General features: G+C 48.8%; 2 protein-coding genes across 5 annotated transcripts in view; one reads left to right on the forward strand and one right to left on the reverse strand.

Moving 5' to 3' along the window:
- Positions 1-22,020, forward strand: part of LOXL2 (lysyl oxidase like 2) — a 121,263-nt gene that overhangs the window by 73,234 nt on the left and 26,009 nt on the right. For both annotated transcript variants that reach the window (XM_049865242.1, XM_049865243.1), the window contains exons 5-8: positions 1,741-1,963; positions 5,638-5,821; positions 14,039-14,190; positions 21,074-21,241. In XM_049865242.1, the coding sequence (XP_049721199.1) occupies positions 1,741-1,963; positions 5,638-5,821; positions 14,039-14,190; positions 21,074-21,241 (727 nt within the window). The remainder of the gene's footprint in view (positions 1-1,740; positions 1,964-5,637; positions 5,822-14,038; positions 14,191-21,073; positions 21,242-22,020) is intronic.
- Positions 1,792-22,020, reverse strand: part of R3HCC1 (R3H domain and coiled-coil containing 1) — a 56,810-nt gene continuing 36,581 nt past the window's right edge. The window contains exons 8-9 of one of the 3 annotated variants that reach the window (XM_049865245.1): positions 11,544-11,651; positions 1,792-1,850 (exon numbers count right to left, since the gene is read on the reverse strand). In XM_049865245.1, the coding sequence (XP_049721202.1) occupies positions 1,807-1,850; positions 11,544-11,651 (152 nt within the window). In that variant the 3' untranslated portion in view covers positions 1,792-1,806. Of the gene's footprint in view, positions 1,851-8,933; positions 10,721-11,543; positions 11,652-22,020 lie in introns of those variants that run through there. The other 2 variants (XM_049865253.1, XM_049865251.1) reach the window with 2 other exon arrangements.

The following is a 22,020-nucleotide window of genomic DNA, read 5'->3' on the forward strand; positions in this document are numbered from 1 at the left end:
CTTCACCCTTGCCTGGGGGAACACCGATAGGATTTTTCATTTTACGCTGTCTCAGTCCATATCAGAGTTCTTCCTGTTACCCAGCCATAGGCCTAGACACCTCTTTCACAAGCTGATTTCCTGCTTGGCCAAAGGCTGCTCCTATCTCCAGTAACCCCTCAGTCACCAGGCCTAGAGTGGGCTGTCCACCAATCCTCCCCAGCTCCTCACGTCTGCACCCTGGGGCCTGTCCTGAGTGAACTGGCCACTGGGCTGGGGGAGGGGGGAGCACTTCCTGATGGGGGCCTGGAGTGGGCCACGGCACATTCCTGTAAGCTGATGTAAGAGGGAAGCGGGGCTGCCTCAGGAAGGAAGCAGCGCCATCTTTGGGCGGATCTGTGTTTGCTGTGGGTGCTTCGCTTTATATTAAGAGCTCAGTACATCTGTTCCCTGGGAGAGGGTGGTGTTAACTGAAAACCAGAAGCAAAAGGATTTTCCTGTGCCACATGCAGGATGGTGAAATTCCACCATTGCTTTCCCAGCTGGTATCCCCAGAGTGCTCTCTAGCCCAGATGTGGGGTTGTCATGGGGAACAAGCTGTAGGCTGCATTTCCAAGTGCAGAGGCCATACCAGAAGTGGGAGGGCAGTGGTTCTTGGGTTATTAATAGTTCTCTTATGTAGTTCTGTGCTCTAGGCTATAGCTATGATGAGCACAAAAATCAAAACCAGTTGCTGGGAAGTCAGCTCCAACTCATGGTGACCCCACGTGTGTCAAAGTAGAACTGTGCTCCATAGAGTTTTCAATGGCTGATTTCTTGGAAATAGATCTCCAGGCCTTTCTTCCAAGACACCTCTGAGTGGACTCAAACCGCCAACCTTTCGGTTAGCAACTGAATGTGTTAACCATTTGCACTCCCCAGGGGCTCCGTGGTGAGCATATATCCTGAATTCTCCATGCTAGTCCGTATTTGAAATATTCTGTGTCATTGTGCCCACAGGTATACTACAGTTGTTACAAGTCTCAATTTTTACTTAAGGAAAGAGGATGATGGTGTCTGTAGGATTTGTTCCTCCTCTGTATTCACATCCCATTCACTCTGAGACAAAGCAGCTACTTCCAGGCCTGCTTGACCAACAGGGATGCAACCTTGCTTTTGTTCCCTCCAGGGGTCGGCCTGCCCAGGAGGACTCACCACTAGGCAGCTGGCAGTGATGCTGTCTGCATTCTCTCTGACATCTTGCTGGGCTCTGCAAGCAGGGACATGCACATAGTCCCCAAAGGGCTGTGGCAGCATGAGAAGAAGGATGTCATCCCTGCCCTCCTCCCTTCCAAGTCCTCCCGGTCATTCAAGGTCCAGCACAAGTCCTCCTCTTCCGTGCAGTAGCCCCTCGTCGTGCCAGCCCACAGGCTCCAGTCCTTCTGTCATCCCTTTTAGGACTGCAACTTTTTTGCATTTTGTATTTACAGACTTTAGTTATTATTATTTTACTCTACTGTGTTAGTCCTTTCTTGCCTAGATTATAAGCTGCTTGAGGGCAGGGAGTCCTGTCTTCCTCTTCTGGATCCTATGCCCCCATAGATCCTGCCAACATAGACTAGGTGATCAGTAAGTGCTTATAGAATAGATGGTGGCAGAGATCTGTGAAGGAGGCCTAGCTCCAGCATGCATTGGCTGGCCCAGTGCATGTTTGTGGAAAGCGTGAGGAGTGGGTGCCATGATGCCCTGGTCACCCGCTCCCTCCCTCCCGCCCCCCTGCAGAATGTTTGCCTCCAGGAGGAAGCAGCGTTACTGGCCTTTCTCCATGGACTGCACAGGCACAGAGGCTCATATCTCCAGCTGCAAGTTGGGCACCCAGGCATCACGGGACCCTGTGAAAAACGTTACATGTGAGAACGGGCTGCCCGCTGTGGTGAGTTGTGTGCCCGGCCAGGCCTTCAACCTCGATGGCCCCTCAAGATTCCGGAAAGCCTACAAGCCAGAGGTGAGGATGGGGCAGGCAACGTGGCCACTTGGCACCTGAGGGAGGGCTAAGGGGACCCTCAGGAGAAAGTGAGGAGAGCCAGCCCTGTCTGAAACCACCTCCCAGAGGCAGCAAGGCAGTGTCTAGTCTGCCCAGGTACACAGCAAGGCCAGGCTCACAAGTACATGCTACCTCCAGGGTGTGCTTAGCAGCTGGGCCCCTGCCCCAAAACAGCATCACCACCGCCTGTCCTTCCACCATTCTTTCTTCGCTGTCCGAGACTGGAGTCCCCTCTGTGGAAGACAGATAGCTGCGGGGAGGAGAACACCTCATGATTAGCCATCACTGGTTCCTGTGCACTGTCTGCTGGCCCAGAATAAATAGACTGTGGCGGGGGTGGGTGGGCAGGGGCCTTCTGCTCCTGGAACGCTTCCCAAAGGGAAGGATAGTTTTGGAACTGTTGGCCACATGACACAATTCTCAAAATCATATGAAATCAGCTACAAGTGTTTGGAAACATGTTTTGGTTTATTCTGCAACAGAAAGGATGAAAAGCTTTCAGCAAGGTAGAAAATGAAAATCTACTTATACTTCTGTGGACCAGCATAACTAGATTTATGAGTATGTGTGTGTGTGTGAGTGTGTTTATGAACATGCATGAGTGTGTGTGAGTGTGTATGTGTGTGAGCATACCTGAGTGTGTGTAAGAGCATATATGAGTGTGAGTGTGTCAGTGTATGTGTGTGAGTGTATTCACTGTAGGTGTACATTGGCTCATAGAAATTAACACCCCTATTTCAACTGACTTCACAGGAAGAGTGAATTTTCCCTTGAGCCATCCTCTGGAAAACAAAAAGTGCACTATTATGTCTTCCAACCATAACCATTAAGGCAGTTAGCTTTTCTTTTTCCTATATTTTTTTCTCCATTTTTTTTTTTATATCCACCAAAGTGATGGCAGTGGGAATACGGGGCTGGCGAGTGGGGATAGTGCACAGGAATGGCGGGAGGGGTAGGAGAGGCATTGGGTCATTTATCAGGGTTGCTGCCCCATGCCAGATAAAACCTTGGTACTTAGTAATCCCCTTGGCAGGGTGAGTTCAGAGTCAGCTCTGAGGAGAAATGGGGCCCAAGTCAGGAGTAAGAGGGACCAAAGGAGGGAGAATGGCCCTGTGGGGGCAGCTGGGGTATTGGTCAGGTCTAGGCAGGGTGGAAGTAGCAGAAGGCAAGCAGACCAGTAGAATCCCTACCTAGGACCACAGCTCCCCACACCCGGTGGCTTTTGTTTTGTTAACAGAGGCAGCACCATCCATGTCTTCTCTCCCCTCTCCCTGTCTCCCCGTCCATCTTTCCCTCTGCCCTCTCTAATTTGCTTTCCTCCATCAACACCTGAAGAGCTGCTCTTGGAAAGGATGTGATAATACCCATCAAATAGAAGAGGGAAACCAAGGCAAGAGACTGATACACCCTATTGGATGTCCCCTCCTAGGCTGGGGTAGGATAGTTTGACAAAAGACATAGTCTTCAGTGAAAGAAGTGAAATGAATGGTATGATTCCAGCCATCAGCCAGAAGGTGTGGGAACTATGCGGAGGCAGCACCTGTGTATGGGTGGGTTGGCCCTGCCTTGCCAGTTCCCTCGCACAGGTGACTGCAGTGCACAGACGTAGCCACACCATCACATGTGTGCAGCCATGTAGGACAGACATACTTAAAATCATACTTGGATAGCATTATTTCAGGGCCCTCTCCAAACAAGCCACCCTGTAGTCCCCATCCTACCCCGCCCCACCCTCCCCTGCTACGTGATCTGAAGGCACACGTCCTTTCCACAGCCTCAGCCTCTGAGCTGTTCTCGTCTGTCATCTAGAATACCAGGTCCTACTGTTTTGGAATTCTTCTACTGTGTGGTTTAAAGCAAAGGAGTCAAGTTCATACCAAACCAATAAAAAAAAAAAAAAGCAAGAAAGAGCCTTACATCACGGTTTCCATGGGTTTTTTTTTTTTCTCTCCTCCAGGGCCAGCTGACTCTCTGCCTGGCCACTGCTGGGCTGGGGTGAGGCTATTTGACACTTTGCCTCTATTTAACGTGGGTCATCCACTGGATGGGAAGGGGGCCTGGCCTCCAGCTAGTCAGAAAGGTGGGGGAAGTGGGAGGTCACAGATCTACAGAAAACAGAGACTGGAGCCAGCAGCTTTGTTTTGTTTCTTTAAAGCAAGAATAAAGATGCTTGAAGCCACTGAGTGCTTTGTGCCCACCCCCCTTTTCTTCGCCCCCTAGTGCCAAGTCAGAGCAGTCCCTGGGGTCTGGTAAATCTGAGTGAGGTCCAATGCCCCCCCTCAGCACGGCCAGACAGTTGGCGAGACATGAGGTGCAGTCAGTGGGAGAGAGGTTGCCGAATGGGAACCTCGGCTAGAAGATGGAGCAATAAGGTTCTTATTTAATGCCTTGTCCCGTAAGGTGGCCAGTGTACATAAATGCTTGAAAAACACACCCTCCAATTAGGCCAGCCTCATCCGGGCCATCAGGGGGGTAGGGTGACAGTCGCAGGCTGAGGGCAGCATAGGCTAAGGCAGAACGTGATCCTTGTCTAATCGCTGCAGTTTCCCTTCCGTTTCTCTGGGTTGAGCCAAATAAGTCAGCCATAACTCAGGGCCGGGAAGCTTTCCGAGCTCCCCCACACACACACACCAAAATTGACGTAAACCAGGTTGTGTGGGCAGCTAGAGTCAAGTGACCCAGCTCTCGTAAGAAGTAATCTTGGGGGGTCAAGAAGCCGGTGGAGAGTGGGTTTTCCTCCTGGGCAATTAAATCAGCCCCATAAGGTTACTAAGGTTTCCCAGCTGCCACTGAGCATGTAAGAGCATTTAAACTAGCCCACCCCTCTCTGCATATCTGGTAAGGCTAGAGCTTTTGCAGAATCAGGCAGAATTGGATGTGGAGTACAGTTTAGATGGTAGAATTGGATGGGGAGGGCGGGAGCAGGAATGGGGTTGTGTGTGAGCCCCGCTCCAGAATGGATGTGCCGCTGTGAGGCTCCCCTCCTCCTTGCAGACTCTCTTCTTTAAGTCATGGCCTTATTAGCTCCACCCAAGCCCTACTTTCTCGTGCTCTGTCTGTCCAGTGCCTTTTTTTCTCCCTCCTGCCTTTCATTGGTGTGCATGGCAGAATCTGTTTAGTACCCAGGAGTCTTCCTTCCCATGAGGCTGCCCCTCAGGGCTCTGTTACAAGCAAGGTAGAGTGATGATGCCATCTGGACTCTGCAGACTTCTGGGAGTAGGAGCGTCTTTCTGTAGCTCTAAAGCTTGAGGTTCCGGGCTGACGGAGTGGTGGGAAGTACTGAGGGTAAGCTTCTTGAGCCAGGGGAGGGGTGTTGAGTGGAGAGGAGACTAAAGCAATTCACTTGTGTCACAGTTGATGACAAGTGGACGAGGGTGCCTGATTGGCCCCCCACTCAATGCTCCAGGACAATAGCTCCTTGAAAGGGCTGCGAAGGGAGCTTGTACCAGACTGAGCACAACCCTCCTCCCCTAACACACACACACACACACACACACACACATCAAGCAGAGTTTCCGCTCCTAGGCTGCGTGCCTGGGCTGGGGTGGGGCACAGTAGGGGCTGGATAGCATGCCTCCTGCTACTGTCAGCCGTGCCTCAGCTTCTCCGCTTAGCAGGACCATGTATCTCCTCAGCAACCCCTGGTGCGGTTGAGAGGTGGCGCCCACATCGGGGAGGGCCGTGTGGAGGTGCTGAAGAATGGAGAATGGGGCACCATCTGCGACGACAAGTGGGACCTGGTGTCTGCCAGCGTGGTCTGCCGAGAGCTGGGCTTTGGGAGTGCCAAAGAGGCCATCACTGGCTCCAGGCTGGGTCAAGGTAAGGAACAGGAGGCTGTTCAAGTGCCTGTATTCCTGGTTGACTACTGCATGATGAGCCCAGCTCTGGGGCCTAGCCCACTGCGGGGGCCCTGGCTGCTGGCCTTGAGCTGTTCAGGGTCTCCCTGCTTTTCATCATCCCTTTGGCAGCCGCTGTTCTATTAGAGAATCACAGTCCTAGCCCCAGACAGGAAGGGGCCTTAGAGAACATTAAGTGCAAACTCCCTACTTTATGGACATGGAAGCTGAGGCCCATAAAAGGAATTAAACTGACCAAAGTGAGACAACATATTTCAAACAAACAAAAAAAAAGTTGCCAGCAAGTTGATTCTGATTCATGGCAAATCCATGTGTGTCAGAGTAGAACTGTGCTCCATAGGGTTTTCAGTGGCTGGTTTTTCAGAAGTAGATTGCCAGGCCTTTTTTTCTGAGGCACTTCTGAATGGATTTGAACCATCAATCTTTCAGTTAGTAGCCACCCAGGGACTCAACAACATGTTAGTGAAAAATTAATCCTGTAACATAGGTCTCCCAACTCCTCGCCCAGGGCTCTCACCTGCCCACCTCGAGAAAGCCGGGGTTCTCCAGCCCTCCTCCAGGATGGAAACTCAGCATTTATTAGGTTGTGGACCGCCCCTGCAGACAAAAATTCTCAAATGTCATCTTACTTTTCCACTCTGGTGCGGCACCACAGAAATTCTCCCACTCATAGCAGAGAGAGGGAACGGGAAGCTTGGCACTGTAACTCTCATGAGATGCTGATGGAAAGGGGCCTGGTTTTTATTAAGTGTTCTGAACAATTCTTTCATTTGAGCAAATAATAAAAGCATAGCAGGGTTTCAAGTGGGTCACTCATTGAGAGAAACGTGTAGACACGAGACTACAACAGAACAAATAGTTTCCATTCCCCAGCAAAGGCCCTGTAAAGACCATTCATCCTTCCCAGCCCTGGTCCCTCAGAAGGAGGAGGCTGCCCCTAAAACAGACTGTGCAACCTAGTGAGTGCCCACCCTCCCCAGGGGCACTGTGGTTTGAGCGAGGGGAATCGCAGTCATTGCCTGGAATTTGTCAGTGCTGACCAGCAGGGAGGTGGTCGGGGACTGTGGGCTATGATGGCTGGGAGGGGCTTGCTCATGCTTGGCAGGAGCGTGTGGGAGGAAGGAACATGGGCTGCGGATGAGGGTGGGGGTGTCCTGTCCTGTGGCGAGAAGATGTTTCCATACTGTCAAACATACAGCCATCACCCCACAGAAAGGAATGTGGTGAGGTCACTGATCACAGCTTTGAGAAATAATAGTCTCCAGGCAGGGCCTGACCAACCACATCCAGTGGTTTCCTGTGTGAGACTCGAGTTTTGGAATCACGTTTTTAACTTAACCTCCAACCAGAGTATATGGAGTTGTCACACTGCTAGAAGCAAAGCTCATCTAGTTGTTGGTTTTTTTTACATGTCCACACCCCAGACTGGAGTGGGTCAGCTCTTAAATGGTTCTCCTATGGTTGGAAAGAGGCCTTGCTTTCTAGTGGACTGGAGAGAGGAGTCCTGGAACCACATGTGTCTCTGCTGGTGAGGACTCGGGTCACCTAGCCCAACAGATGAGGAATTTGAGGCTCCAGAGAACAAGTGATTTGTCTGAGGTTACCCCGATAGCAGCAGAGAAAGAGTGAAACCCAAGTCTTCTTATGCTCAGATTTGGGCTTTATCTTGGTTTTTTTTCTTTTCTTTTACACCCACCTGGTGGTGTAGTGGTTAAGAGCTACATCTGCTAACCAAAAGGCTGGGAGTTTGAATCTACCAGGCGCTCCTTGGAAGCCCTATGGGGCAATTCTAAATTCTACTCTGTCCTATGGGGTCGCTATGAGTCAGAATCGACTTGACGGCACCGGGTTTGGTTTTTTTGGTTTTGGCCCAGTCCCATTGCCATTTGAAACATCTCTCTACCTCCACTCTCCAATCTGGGCGAGCTTCCTAGGTGTGCACCGTAGTTTGGGGGTCTGGAACATAGCATCATCCTATCTGGTAGCTTCAGTTATGCAACACTACACTCCTCCTCCCCTGTCACAGCAAGCTCTCCAGGGTCCTACTGGATCTCAGATATTCCCACAGTCCATTTCACCGGTCAGTGGACATGTTGATACTTGCTCTCCTAAGGCCTACAGGAATAAACAAGCACTTGGATGACATAAACATTCCATTTATCGTGGGCGTGTGCTATTTGACCTATTTCACTGCCCAGAGCTGCCAAAGATTTCCAAGGCATCAGGGCAGGCAGAACTCTGGCAGAAAGAGGCATTTGGCATTTCCGATGCTGTCCTTGAAAGATCCATTGGGTGATTTATTATCTCCTGCCCTGCTGGGAGGCCTCCACCTCAGTAGGCAGAAAGGGCAAACTACCACATTCAAGATAAAGCGGCAGAGCAGACAGGGGCAGTCCTTCCGTCCTGGCTCTGGCCAGTGGACCAGGCGGCTGCACCCAGAGCCAGAAGTAGTGAAAGGGCAAGAACCAAGAGGCAGCAGTCTGAGACTTAGTCCTGGCCCTGCCACCTACTGGCTCTGTGACCTTGAGCAACCTTCTGCACTTCCAAATCTTTGCTGTCAAATGAGGTGGCTGGATTAATGGTTTGAGGTGCTGTCTGGCTCCAGCCTTCTGTGATTCTCTAAGAGACCTGCTCTTATCAGCAGAATGGATGTCAGGTCATAGTTAAGTACTGCTCCTTTACACTCCTGGATAACCCTGCATGCATCCACCTCGCCCCAAGCCTGAGCTCCGTGGGGGTGGGTCTGGGTCTTTTCTCTCTGTGTCCTTTCTGCTGAGTCTGTGCCCAGCACGTCGTGCTCAAGAGATGTTCATTGTTACGAGTGATGGATGAATGAGTGAATTCCAACTGAAAAAAGTGGGTCAGCTGAATGAACACTTGACGAAGAAGTTTCAACACTCTAGGGTGGCATTGTCCAGTAGAAAAATAATGCAGGCTGCATAAGTAACTTCAAATTTAATAGTTACCACCAAAAAAGTAAAAAGAAACAGGTGAAATTAATTTTAATAATGTATTTTATTTAACCCAATATATCCAAAATATTATTTCAACATGTGATACTTTACCTTTTTTTTTTTTTTTTTTTTTTTACTGAATCTTTAGAATCCAGTGTTCGTTTTACACTCACCACACATTTCAGTTCAGACTCACCGCATTTCAAGTACTTAAGTACTGGACAGAGCAGCTCGAGAACAGTGGCTTTAAACCCCTTTGTCTACAGCCCACAGTAAGAAATACATGTTACAGAATATGCCACACTCATAAAACTGGAGCAAAAATGTCCTACAGCAATGCTTACCTTTACAACATGAAAACACTAGGATATTTCCTATCCTGTTCAACTGTGGTTTTTAAAATCTGATTGTAACTGGCTAAGTTGATTGTTCAAACCGCTTACAGGTCTCAACGTTCAGAGCCCACAGCATTGCTCTGAGAGGTGGGATATGGCTTCTTCCACCACACCCTGCTCCTGCTCCAAGCCTGTGACCACCCGGGGCCCAGGGATGTTAGTACACAAGGGAAGAGTAAAATCAAGGTGGAGGTGAAGGAATTCAGAAGGTTTCCAGAACCCAGGAGTAGGTGAAAGCTGGAGGTCAGGAGTGTGGAAGGTCAAACCCAGGCCAGCAATCTGGAGCCAGGAACCCACAGACACCACAGGGCAAGCTGACGCTAGACAGCCTGCTGGTGTCCTTCAAGCGCCACCTCCCACCCTGTGCAGCCCACCCAGCTCTGGTGGTACAGGGAAGAGCGTGGGAAACACTATCTTCCGTCTCTGTGCTCTGCCTCTGATGTGGCATGAAAGTCCGTGCTTCCAGAAAGTGGGGCCTGCCCTTTGGGGCCTCGCCCCCAGATTTCTGAGAGAGCCACTTTGGGCCAGAATTTGACTAACCAATTGTTAGATGGAATATAAAACGTGTTAGGTTCTTTAGTTAACCTTTCCCCTTCTGTCCAGTCCCTTCCTGTGGTCTGTTGTTGTTCTTGTTAGTTGTTGTGGAGCCAGCTGACTCTTGGCCACCCATGTATGCAGAGTAGAACTGCTCCATAGGGTTTTCAGGCCTGTAACCTTTCAGAAGCAGATTGCCAGGCCTCTCTTCTGAAGAGCCTCTGGGTGGGTTCACACTGCCGACCTTTTGGCTAGTAGTAGAATATTTAACTGTGCTACCCAGGGACTCCTGTCCCATAGTGTAGCAGTCAACGAACATCGATTGAGTGCTATTGGGGGCTAGGTAATAGTGCAGTGGTTAAGAGCTCACCTGCTAACCAAAAGATCGGCAGTTTGAAGCCACCAGCCACTCCTTGGAAACCCTGTGGGACAGTTCTACTCTGTCCTATAGGGTCGCTGTGTGTCAGAATTGACTCGATGGCAGTGGGATTGGTTTTGTTGTTGTTTGTTTTTCTTAGGACTGGATCCTGAAATGGAGACTCATTTATTCCACAAACATTTGTAGGTAAAGTTTCTGCTCTCCAGGAGGTCAAGTACGGAAAATAACCCCAATCAAAGACAACTTATACTAACAAATAAATTATGATATAGAAGAAATGGTACTGATAATACTTACATTCACTGGGTCCCTAGTAAATGCCAGTCCCTTGACATGCTTTGCCTCATTCATTCCTCATAATCCCAACCCAGCAAGAGGGCCCAGAAAGATCTAGTCATCCTCTGAGGAGGTTGAATTTAATCTCAGACTGACTGCTAAGCGCACTGCCGAGTGTGTGAGTCATAAGAAGTAAATGCCGTGGAAGTTGAGATGAGGGTGAGATCTTTTCAAGCTGAGCCGTGGAGGAGGAGGGTTTGAGGTGTTCCTTGAGGGCAGAAAGTAGATGGCATCCCAGGAAGCAGGAGAGAGTAGTGATATCCCTAGAGGGAGGAGAGCGTAGGCTTTCTTTGGGATCAGGTTGCTCAGCTGTTTCCTAGAACAAACCTTATATTCCTTTCCAAAATAGGGTTTTTTTTTTCTTCTGAACGGGCTTCAGAAACTTTTCAAATCACGATTCTGGGTCAGATTGCCTGCTTTGAATCTTACCCCCACCATTGGGCCAGTTACTTAATCTTGGCCCTCAGTTTCCTCGCTTTGTTGGGTTGTTGTGATGATTAAATGAGTTAATATAAGCAATGTGTTCAGAACTGAATCCAGCACGTAGTAAGTAACCAATAAATATTAGCTACCATCATCATCATCATCCTTCTCCTCAAACAAGCCCCTAGGCTGACACTGGGGTACACAAATCCAAGGTTGCTGTTCGCTTTTATGCCCATCTTAAGCCATGAGCTGTGACCCATGCTTGCTTCAAGTGCTGTTTACCCATTTCAGTTGAGTCGGTTCCAACTCACAGTGACCCTATAAGACAGACTAGAACTGTCCAATAGGGTTTCCAAGGCTGTAATCTTTACAGAAGCAGCCTGCAACATCTTTCTCCCACAGAGTGGCTGGTGTGTTTAAACCACCAACCTTTCTGTTAGCACCTGAGCACTTTTTAACCACTGCACCACCAGGGCTCCTTAAGTCCTGTTTAAGATCTGTATTTTGTCACAGCCTTTTCAATTCTGAGTCCTTGGATGCTTCCAGCCATAGTAACTGTGTTTTTATAAATTTGTAATATTTCCAAGGAATTGGAAATTCCAAGGAATTGGAAACTTTATCATTTATGAATTTCCAAGGAAATGGAAACTTGGCTCTTACCTACTAACATAGGTTGCTCCTGAAGTTCATTACTGGCGTCTCCAGAAATCCCCAGACAGGTCCGAGGGCCCCTCCATTGGGCTCCCAAGCACCTGTGGTCACCTCCATCTGTATCATAAAAAAAAAAAAAAAAATTTTTTTTTTTCATATCACCACATTATATCACAAGCCTTTGTCTAAGCCTCCCCGTGAACTGTGAGCGCTTCAAGGCAGGGACCTGCCTTTTTCATCCTTGAATCTCCACCACTTAACACAGAGGCTGACATATAACAGGCACTTGGTGAATTCAACATTTAGACACTGCTTGTTAGCACTGCCTATTTGCTCAGGAGTCCCTGAGTGACACAAATAGTTAAGAGTTTGACTACTAACCAAAAGGTTGGCAGTTTGAACCCATCCAGAGGTGTTTTGGAAGAAAACCCTGGTCATCTGCTTCCAAAAAATCAGCCATTGAAAACCCTACGGAGCAGTTCTACTCTGACACACATGGGGTCGCCACGAGTTGGAATCAATTCAACAGCAACTCTCTTTTTTTTTTTTAGTTTACCTGGCACTGGTTGGGAATATAAAAGGGAAACCTGAGCTGACCCCTGCCCTGGTGGATCCTCCAGCCTAGTGGGGAAGAGAGACATTAATGAAATAACCACCTAGATACAATGGAAAGCAGAGGAATCAGTGAGAGGCTGCACAGGGGAGCCCAACTTAGGCTGGGGAGTCAGAACAGGCTCCTCTACGGAAGTGACATGGAAGCTGAGCCCTGAAGGATGAATGGGTGTTAGGGTGTGAGAAGTAGGTGGAAGAGCCATCTAGGCAGAGGGAAGTGCTCTGCTTAACACAGAAGCCAAAATGAGGCCAGTGTGGCTAAGGGAAAGGAGTGGGCAGAGCTAGAACAGTAAGTGGGGGGTCAGGTCCCAGAGGGCCTTGTAGACTATGCTGATGATTGAGGACTTTTCCCTAAGTGCAGTGAGAAACCATGAAAGGTTTTGAGACAGGGAATAACATGATTCAATATGCATTTAAAAGAAAAAATCACTTGGGCTGCTGTGTAGAGAACAGATTGGAATAAGCAAGAGGGGAGGAAGACTAGAGCTTGGACTACTGTTTGCAATATTAGTCAAAATAGAAGATGAAAGGGCTGAATTAGTGTCATGGCAGCAGAAATTGGGGGAAAATGTATTCAGATTTGAGGGGAGTGAACAGAATGTGGTGATGGATTGGTTGTCAAGGATAAAGGAGGAGGAGACAGTGCCTGAGATGACTTCTGGGTTCTGGCAAGAACAACTGGGTGGATGGAAAGGTTGTTCCTGAAATGGGGAGGGCTGGAGGAGATTATACCACTTGCCATGCAAGTAGAAAAGACAAGAACAGACAACTCTTCCAAGAAGTCCACCCTAAAGAGAGGAAGTAGCAGGGCAGAGGGAAGTGTGGGGTCAAGAGAGGTCACTGTAAAGATGGGGGACTCTAGAGCATGAGCGACATGGTCCAAAGAAGAGGGGACGGTGAGTATCAGGAGAGTGAGATCACGGGCAGAGCAAGGTCCCAAGAAGATGGGAAGAGATGCATTTGAGAGGACCTGGAAGGAGCTGAGCTTCCATCCATCCTAATGGGCTAGAAAGGGGAGAGTTAGTTGTATGACCTGAACTGAGCTGAAAGTTGGTCAGACTAGGAATTCTCTTTCCCAAGCAGTGTGAGGCTCACTCTTGTTATCTCAATGCCTGTAATAGAGGCCCCCTCTGTCCCTGTCCTCTAGGTCCATTCTCCACCCTTTTCCATATTGTACAGTGTCACTGGAGGCCCATTTGGGTTTGGCCAATGAGGAGCACTGGCAGGAAGCTGGAGGAGAGACAGGCCAGGGAATGTACTCTCCCTTCAGGACCCTAAGGGCTGCTACATCCCTCAACCACCAAAAACAGCTTTCAATAGGTGGCCCCACTACACAGTGTTTTAGCTCTGCTGGCTCAGATATTGGTGTCCTCCCCTCACTCCTACAGGCCTAGGGGTGGTATCTGTGTCCACTATTATTCTCCCCTGAGTACTGTACTGTCGTTTGTGATTTCCCTACACTCTGTCCACACTTCTATTTTAAAGTCTCCTTTTTTAAACTCTACTCAAATTATTTAATTACAGCATGCCATGTTTCCTGCAGGGTCCCTGACAGATACAGCGATGGGCACTGCTTTCCGATTGGTAGATGCATGGAATATTAACGTTGGGAAGAGCCTTAGATGTCTTCTAGTCTAACGCCTTCATTTGTGTGAGAAAACCAATACTCAGAGTAGCTGTGACACACTTTGTCAAGTTAGTGTCAGGAACCTCGTCCCAGATATGCGTTGTTTTCTCTTCCCCAGAGACAAGAGGCCTGAGTCATTGAGATGATTACGAGAGGAGGCTAGGAGGATGGGAGAGGAAAGTTCTCATCGTCCTGGACTTTCTTGTCAATTCCAGAGCATTTTCTTCAGAGGTTTTCATAGCTCACGCTTATTTTCCCTCATCAGGGATAGGACCCATCCACCTGAATGAAATTGAGTGCACGGGGAAGGAGAAGTCCATCATCGACTGCAAATTCAATGCTGAGTCTCTGGGCTGCAGCCATGAGGAAGATGCGGGTGTGAGATGTAACATCCCTGCCATGGGCTTCCAGAAGAAGGTGAGGGAACTGGATTGCATATGGCTTTCCTCATGGAGGCCCCAGACAGTACAGACCAGGTAGCCTACTCTGAAGTTTTCTAATGGGTGGTACCAGAAAGTGCTCAGGCTTTCCTGTTATCACCATGAATGACATTGTTACCTGCATTCGTAAATTCACCAAACAAAAAAAAACATATGTGGACATACGATCCTCCTTAGTTCCTTCACGTGGCAGATGTTGGGCATCCCCAGTATGCCACGCCCTGTGCAATTCAGTCCTTATGCCATGGATTGTAGCACCTGTGACACCCTTATCAGGGACCCTTTCCAAGGACCCAGAGGAACCACATCGGACAGCAGGTCTGCAAACCACACAGAAATGTAAACTCAATACAGGCAGTATTTTGGGAAGGAGGACAGTATTTTGTAATCAGAAGGAAAGAAAAGGGAAACTAAAGCATTATAGCTAGAGGCACTCTTCTCCCTTCCTGAGATGGGGTCTCTAAAAACCTACATTGTGTTTCTCTGCTCCGATGACCTTGCCCACAGGGGTACCTTACAAGATGAATTCCTCTTTGCTGCAAGGCACAGTACATCCTGTTTAACCATCTTCACCCTACCATGAATGTGGTCAGTGCTGCACATCACCCAGCACAGGGCTAGCATGTTGGAAAAGCCTCTTACGTTTTTATTTTAACAATGAGCAAATGCAGACATGTCAGAGTGCCAGATGGTTCCCCAGACAGATCTCTTTTCTCACAACAATGTTTGACCTTTGCACCAGCAGAGCCAAAGGTGCTACTGAACTAGTTGGCCACAATGTGCCTTATGCAGCTCACCACTCAACGGGGCCATGAAATGTGACCAGTAACAGCACTCAGCCAAGCCAGGCTTGGCCTGTGGGTGAGCAGGAGTGTGGGCCACAAACCCTACGCTGCGGGAGAGGCTTGCAATCTGTAATTGCCTAGCAGCACTCCAAGATAGCCATAATAAAGCTATGAGACGTGACAGGCTGTGAGTCCCAGTGTGCCGGAGCACTGTTAAGACAGATTGGAGTTTGGTAGGAGGGGATTCTCAAGCCAAATAAAAGCGCTAAGTCAAAAAAAAGTGATTTCCCAGAACCATTCTCTGATCGGCAGAGCTGAGCCAGGCCAGTGGAGGAGTCACACCCCAACACAACAAACAGCCCTGATCCCTTGCACGGAGGTCCTCCAGAGTCAAGGAGGTGTTCCCTGTGCTCAAGCATAGGATGCGAGAGAGTTTCACCCCTGGACTTGTTTGATTTTATCCCCCAGGAAGTAAACGGGGGAAAGTCACTTATGAATAAAATCCATATGGGCTACAACAGTTGTCTCACCACAGCAAAGGAATAGGCTATAGCATGGCATGGCATGTGGTCCCAAAGGGTATTAGCAACGACCTTGGGCAGAATCGGGAATCCCCAGTTCTATCGCTAGCCAGCTGTGTGACCGCAAGCTGGTTCCTTAATCTGGCTGAGTCTTCAGCTTCTTCCTCTGAAAATAAAGAGGTAGGAGAAGATGGTTCCTAACTTCCCTTCCAGTTCACTAGGAAACTGACTTGTCTAAACACCAAATAAAGGCTGCAGACTTGGAACTGGATGGCTTTGTCCATCCAGTAACAACAAAGCCTCATTTCTTTAATTGCTGGGAGTGAGGAGCCAAGGTGGGGAGGCTCTGGGAATGACAGGTGGGTTTGCCAAGCAGGCTAATCCACTGCAGGGGCTCCCGTGCCCTTGTTGACCCCTGGTTCACCTCTAAACTGTGGTCCTGGCTCTGGCTCGGCAGCAAGACCAAACACGTGGAATTTGAGTTGGAGAGTCCCCATGTTTCCATTCGTGCTAACATCTGGGTTGAGTTACTCTTACCTCACCACCTCCCAAAATAGGTATGGGCCTGGATGACCACAACCGTATCAAAACATGGTGCAGCCTTATAATAGCCACTGTTCGGAGGTGTGTTGTTTTCCCAATTCATGTTCAGAAAAATTTAGCTGCCCACAGTTTCCTCCCTTCTGCTGCCACTGAGAACAAGATAGGAAAAGGCAAAGGCCTGGGCTGTTTTAAGAAATTTTGAGAAGGACTGACTCTTTCCTGGTATCCTCATGCCTTGGATGTGGTGTGGCTGGATGAGCTATCAGGTGATGACTGGGAGTAGGGCCAGAGGCTCCTGGCCGACCCAAGGTCTCTTGGGGTTCCATTGCCTGGTGAGGTCAGACTACCTTCAGCAGTTCCCACAATACGGCCCCCCTGGTGTGAGTATTGTGAATGGGAATGGAGGAGAGCTGTGTCCTGGGCCAAGATAGAACTTCGTGGCCAACCACTCTGTGCCCTTCCAGTCTTCTCTGGAAAATGAGAAAAACACCCAAATTCATCCTGAATTGCCCAGATCCTTCCAGAGCAACCAAACTGCTCCCTGTCACAAATGCCGCCTCAGGCTTAGTCAGCCTTAGAGGAACACAGGGCATCTTGGAGCCTTGAGAATTGCTTCAAGGAGAGGCCATAGCTTGCTACGTATTTTCCTTGGCCCAGAGTCAGCATGGCACCCACATTCCTTAGCCAGAGCCTTTGCCACGTCCTTTGGCTGTAGGACCCAGGACAGGGATACTACCAACTTTGGGGAGGGTCACACAGGCAACAGAGGGCAAGGGGAGAAGGTCTTCTGATACACCCCCAAAGGAAGCCTTAAAGACAGCAGTCTTCACATTAGATTTTAACTGGGGAGCTCCACTGCCCTCCAGTAGCAGGAAAAATTGTGAACCAGGTGACTCTTCAAGATGCTCCACGCTCATCTTATATTGGCCTCAAGGTGGCAAAACAAAGTCAGGTCTTGGGAGGCGGTGGCATGAGATGGGGGCAGTGGTGGGAACCATCTGCCCCAGGTGCAGTCAGTAAGGCAGTGCCTAGTCTGTAGGGTTTAAAAACAATAACAGCCCTGATTGAAAGTCATTCTGCTTTTTATCATCACCATGCACTTGCATGCTAAACATCAGTGTTAACCTCTGCCCACTGGAACTGGCCGTATCTGCAACCCATTGGTGCACAGCGCTGTGCGGGCCTTCAGCACCACAAGGAAGCCAGGGAAAGCATGTCAAGAGGAAGGGGAGAGGATCTGGACCTCCCAAAGAGAAAGGAAACAGCTTCAGGCTTCCTGAAATCAGGACATAGGTTTTTTTTTTTTCAAAGGGCTCATCCTGAGGCCCAGAAACAGGGCCTGCTGTCTCTATCACAGGCCCCATTGTGTCTGCGCTTCCTGGATGCGGTTTTACCCAGTCCATGGCCAGGCCAGGAGGTTGGAGACTCGGGTAGGGAGTGAGGAGAGCAGGGCGGCTGGTACCTGCCAAGGCAACAGCCACTCAGCGGTGACCAGAGATGGTTTTCACAAGGGACAAAGTTAGGCGCTTTAGGAATGTCCTAAGCCCCAGCATCCCAGTAGACAATAAATGCCTTAGAACCCCCCGGGCCAGGATCCAGGGCCTGGACCTCCCACCAGGAGTGCTCTGTCCTCCATCCTGTCTATGAACACTTATGCTTTTTCTCAGTTCTGTTTCCCACCACCCTGCAGAGGCACACAGCATCTCCTGCTTTTGAACAAAAACATCCCTGGAGTTGGGGGCTTCAGGTAGATGACTTGGAGGTAGTCAAGTGTGGGAGTTAAAAGACACCTTGTCTGAAACTCTGCTTTCTCATCTGTAAAATGGGAACAACCATAGTACTGCCTCATAGTGTTGTCATGAGGGCTGAAAGGGCTAATGTCAATAAAGGACTTGTACAGGACCTGGGAGACAGCTGTGGTTGGTTGCCGTTGAGTCAGCCCCCAACTCATGGTGACCCCATATGTTACAGGGTAGAACTGCTCCACAGGGCTTTCTAGGCTGTAATCTTTATGGAAGCAGTTCACCAGGCCTTTCTTCCACAGAGCTGCCAGGTGGGCTCAAATTGTCAACCTTTAGGTTAGTAGCTGATCACAAACTGCTTGTGCCACCCAGGCTTCCTCAGGGAAACAGCAAGTGCTTCAACAGTTTCCCAGTGCCTGGCACACAGAAAGTGCTTAATAAATACTGATGAATGGATCAGGTAAAATCCAAACTGCAATATACAGTTTCATCTCTTGGGAGATGTTGGCATTACCAGCAAAGAGTTCACAAAGCACATAAAGGAACTATACAATGAAATGGAGGCTTTTGTTAAGTCTCAAATCAGCCAGGCAGCAGAGGGGGTGGCTTGTGGTTACCTAGAGACATCCTTGATGAGTTTAAATGCACACCCTGCTGAAGGGTAGCTGCCCCCCTTCCTCAGGATGTTAAAGCTGGGTAGCCTGCCTCCTGTCCAAGTCTTGGGCCATTCTAGGACTTTCCCGATGGCTCTGTTTGTCTTATTTGTTCGTGCATTTACTTAGGTCCACAGATATGTTAGTCACAGGTGAGGTACAAATTCACATTCAATACAATGTCCAGTGCTCACCTTAACCCTAGAAGCCCAGAGGCCCCCAGGAAGACCAGTCTCAACCTTCCTGAGGCCAGGCTCTTCTTGCCTGCTTTGACCTCTTCTATCACCTCTGAAATTTTTTTTTAATTATTATTATTTCTGATGTGCGCCAGCCCCTGTTCAGATCACTTTATGTGAATTATTTAATTCACCTACTCAAGAACCCTGGGAGATAGACTATCATTATGGCTAGGCTAGGCTTGGCTTGTCTGTTTGCAGCCCCTAAGTCCACACTAAGAATTAAGACCCGTGCACAAGGAGTTATGCTGTTGCTTAGGACTTGTGAGTAAACGGCTTAATAAGCTGAGGGCCCTAGGAGTGTTTACATTTTCACAGGGGTTTCCCAGAGATTCCCTGCCTCATTCCAAAGGAATGAATTGCTAGAGGCCGGAATTGTAAAAAAATTTTTTTTTTTTTTTAATGGGGAGCAGAGTAAGATATCCGGTTTGGGAGTGAGAGTTACATTTTCAGAACTCTTCCCCAAATCCAAACCTCCCTGTTTGACCCTCATACAAGTTAGTCAGTCCTTTCATTCCATAATATTATTCATTTATTCACTCATTCCAAAAATATTCATGGAGTGCCTAACATTTGTGAAAAGAGCCCTGGCAGTGCAATGGTTAAGAGCTCAGCTACTAACCGAAAGGCTGGTGGTTCCAACCCACACGGGGCCGTGCAGGAGAAGTACCTGGTGATCTGCTCCCCTAAAGATGGCCTAGGAAATCCTATGAGGCGATTCTACTCTGTCACATGGGGTCACTATGAGTCAGAACCAGCTGGACCCAACAACAAAAATAATATTTGTGAGGTACAATCTTAGGTATTGATCACACAATAAACCAGACAATACAGCCCAGCCCTTTAGAGCTTGTATTATAACAGGGGAAGCAGCTGTTAAAACAAGTTGAAAATTAGTTTAATTACAATTGTCGTAAATGCTAGGAAGAAGATGTATAGGAGCTGTGGGGTGTATAACTGGGCACCGACCCCAATCTGAGGGAAGTTTCATTGGGTGTGGAATCTGAAAGATGAACAGGCGTTAACTAGGCAATAGTGCACCTGTATGTGCCAGGCTACTAAGTGAAACGTGTTCATTACTGTGTGACATGGTCAAAACGGATAGTCACTGAACCTGAAAGAATGCCTGTGTGCCCAGAAGTCAAAGAATAAGGGTGAGAGAGATGTGAGATGAGGCTAAAGAGGACAGTAGGTAAAGGAATGGGGAGCCACTGACATGTTTTCAGCAGCGGAGTGACATGATCAGATCTGTGTTTTTAAAAGATCACTCTGGCTTCTGAGTGGAGAATGGCTTGGCAACGGCAGAAGTAGAGGCAAGGGGAGAGGTGAGAAGGCCCTGGCTCAGGTGACTTGGAGGAGAATAGGGATGGTGTTGGAGAGAATGGATGGACTGGAAAGACCACAGAGATAAAATCTATGTGACAAAGAATTTGATAGGATGAGGGGAATAAGAGAGAGAGATATCAGGGTTTGCTTCTAGATTCTGACTAGTATAATAGGATTGATTAGGGGGTCAGCACACTGTGGCCTGCAAACCAAATGCAGTCTGCCTGTTTGTGTACCTAAAGTTTTATTGGAACACAGCCACACCCAGTCGTTATGTATTGTCTGGGGCTGCTTTCAGGCTACCACAGCAGAGTTGAGTAGTCATGACAGAGACTGTGCGGCCCACAGAGTCTAAAATATTCACTGCATGACCCCTATAGAAGAAAAATTGCCAACCTCTGAAATAGATGATGATAACCTTTATCTGAAATAGAGACTAAAGGGAGGAACAGAGAACAAGTTTAAGGAGAGAGAGAAAAGAAGACAAGTTCAGATTTCAGGTTTCCAAGATGTCCAAGTGGTACTCTCCAATAGGCAGTTATGGGTCTCAGAAGAGAGCTCTGGATGGGACAGGACAGGGTGAGAACCATAGGAAGAATGAGATCAGGAGATGGAGTCAGCCAGGCAGAGGGTGTGGAAAAGACAAAAGGGCCTGGAAACTGGGGAGGAGTCTTAGGGAGTTCTAACATAAGGGACCCTTGACCCTCCTGAGCATCTGATTCTAAGAGCAGTCCCCACTGATGGGCAATGGGCTCATAGCTGGGAAGCAGCAGGGGGCACAGTCAGTCTTCTGTGGAGCCCAATGGGGGTCAGTGGGACTTCCCACTGCATAGGCTTCTGGGGCCCCAGGTGGCCTGGGGGCGGGACCTAATGCTTAAGACAATGCTGGGCACGATGCTGGCATACAGTAGGCTCTCAGTTGATGCTGTTCAATCTGAGTGTGCTCCAGGCAGGACTGTCTGACCTGAGGTTTGGGAAAATTGGGGCTGATGGCAATATGGTGGGAGTCTTCCTCCTCCCCTCTTGGTGACCAGGCCTTCCTTTCCTTCCACAGCTGCGCCTAAACGGGGGCCGTAACCCCTACGAGGGTCGGGTGGAGGTGCTGATGGAGAGAAATGGGTCGCTCATATGGGGGACGGTGTGCGGAGAGAACTGGGGCATTGTGGAGGCCATGGTGGTCTGCCGACAGCTGGGCCTGGGGTTTGCCAGCAACGCCTTCCAGGTGAGAAGCCCCAGCCCCTGCCCCCACTCCTCACCATTCATTCATTTTGATCCTGCCCATCTTTAATCAGCCCCATCTTCCATGAAACCCTCCCAAGCTACCTGGGGGTACAGAGTAAAGCACCCTGGACTGGAAGTAGCCACAGCTCTGCTCCTTACAGCTCTGAGTCCTTGGACAGGCTGCTCCCCATCTCTGGCCTCTATCTCCCTCTGCCGAATGAGGGGCTGGACTCTGGTCTCCATGATCCACTCTAGCTGTGCGTGTGGAGGTTCACCCTGACTGGGCTGAGGGCTTGATCCTGGGTGTCCTGATGTGCCTTTTTTTTTTTCCCCTTCCCTGAACCATGGCCTTTTTTTCTGGAACATGCAGTACTCTTACGTACCCTTTTTTTTTTTCTTTCTTTTTAATTGTGGTAAAATATATATCACAAAAAAATTGCCGTTTTAACCATTTTTAAGTGTACAATATATGATACTACTTACATTCATCGTGATGTGCAACATCACCACTATCCATTTCCCAAAGGTTCTCATCACCCCAAACAGAAACTCAGTACTCATTGAACAATAACTCCCATTCCCCGTCCCTGCTATTCCATTCCTCCCAGCCCCTGGTAACAACCGGTAAGCTTTTGTCTCTATGTATTTGCCTGTTCTAGATATTTCATATAAGTGGAGTCATGTATAGTTGATTTATTTCACTTAGCATGATGTTTTCAAGGTTGATCCATGTTGTAGCAGGTAGCAGAACTTCATTGCTCTTTATGGCTGAATAATACT

This window comes from Elephas maximus, chromosome 22 (assembly GCF_024166365.1).
Source record: "Elephas maximus indicus isolate mEleMax1 chromosome 22, mEleMax1 primary haplotype, whole genome shotgun sequence".
NCBI classification, from domain to species: domain Eukaryota; kingdom Metazoa; phylum Chordata; class Mammalia; order Proboscidea; family Elephantidae; genus Elephas; species Elephas maximus.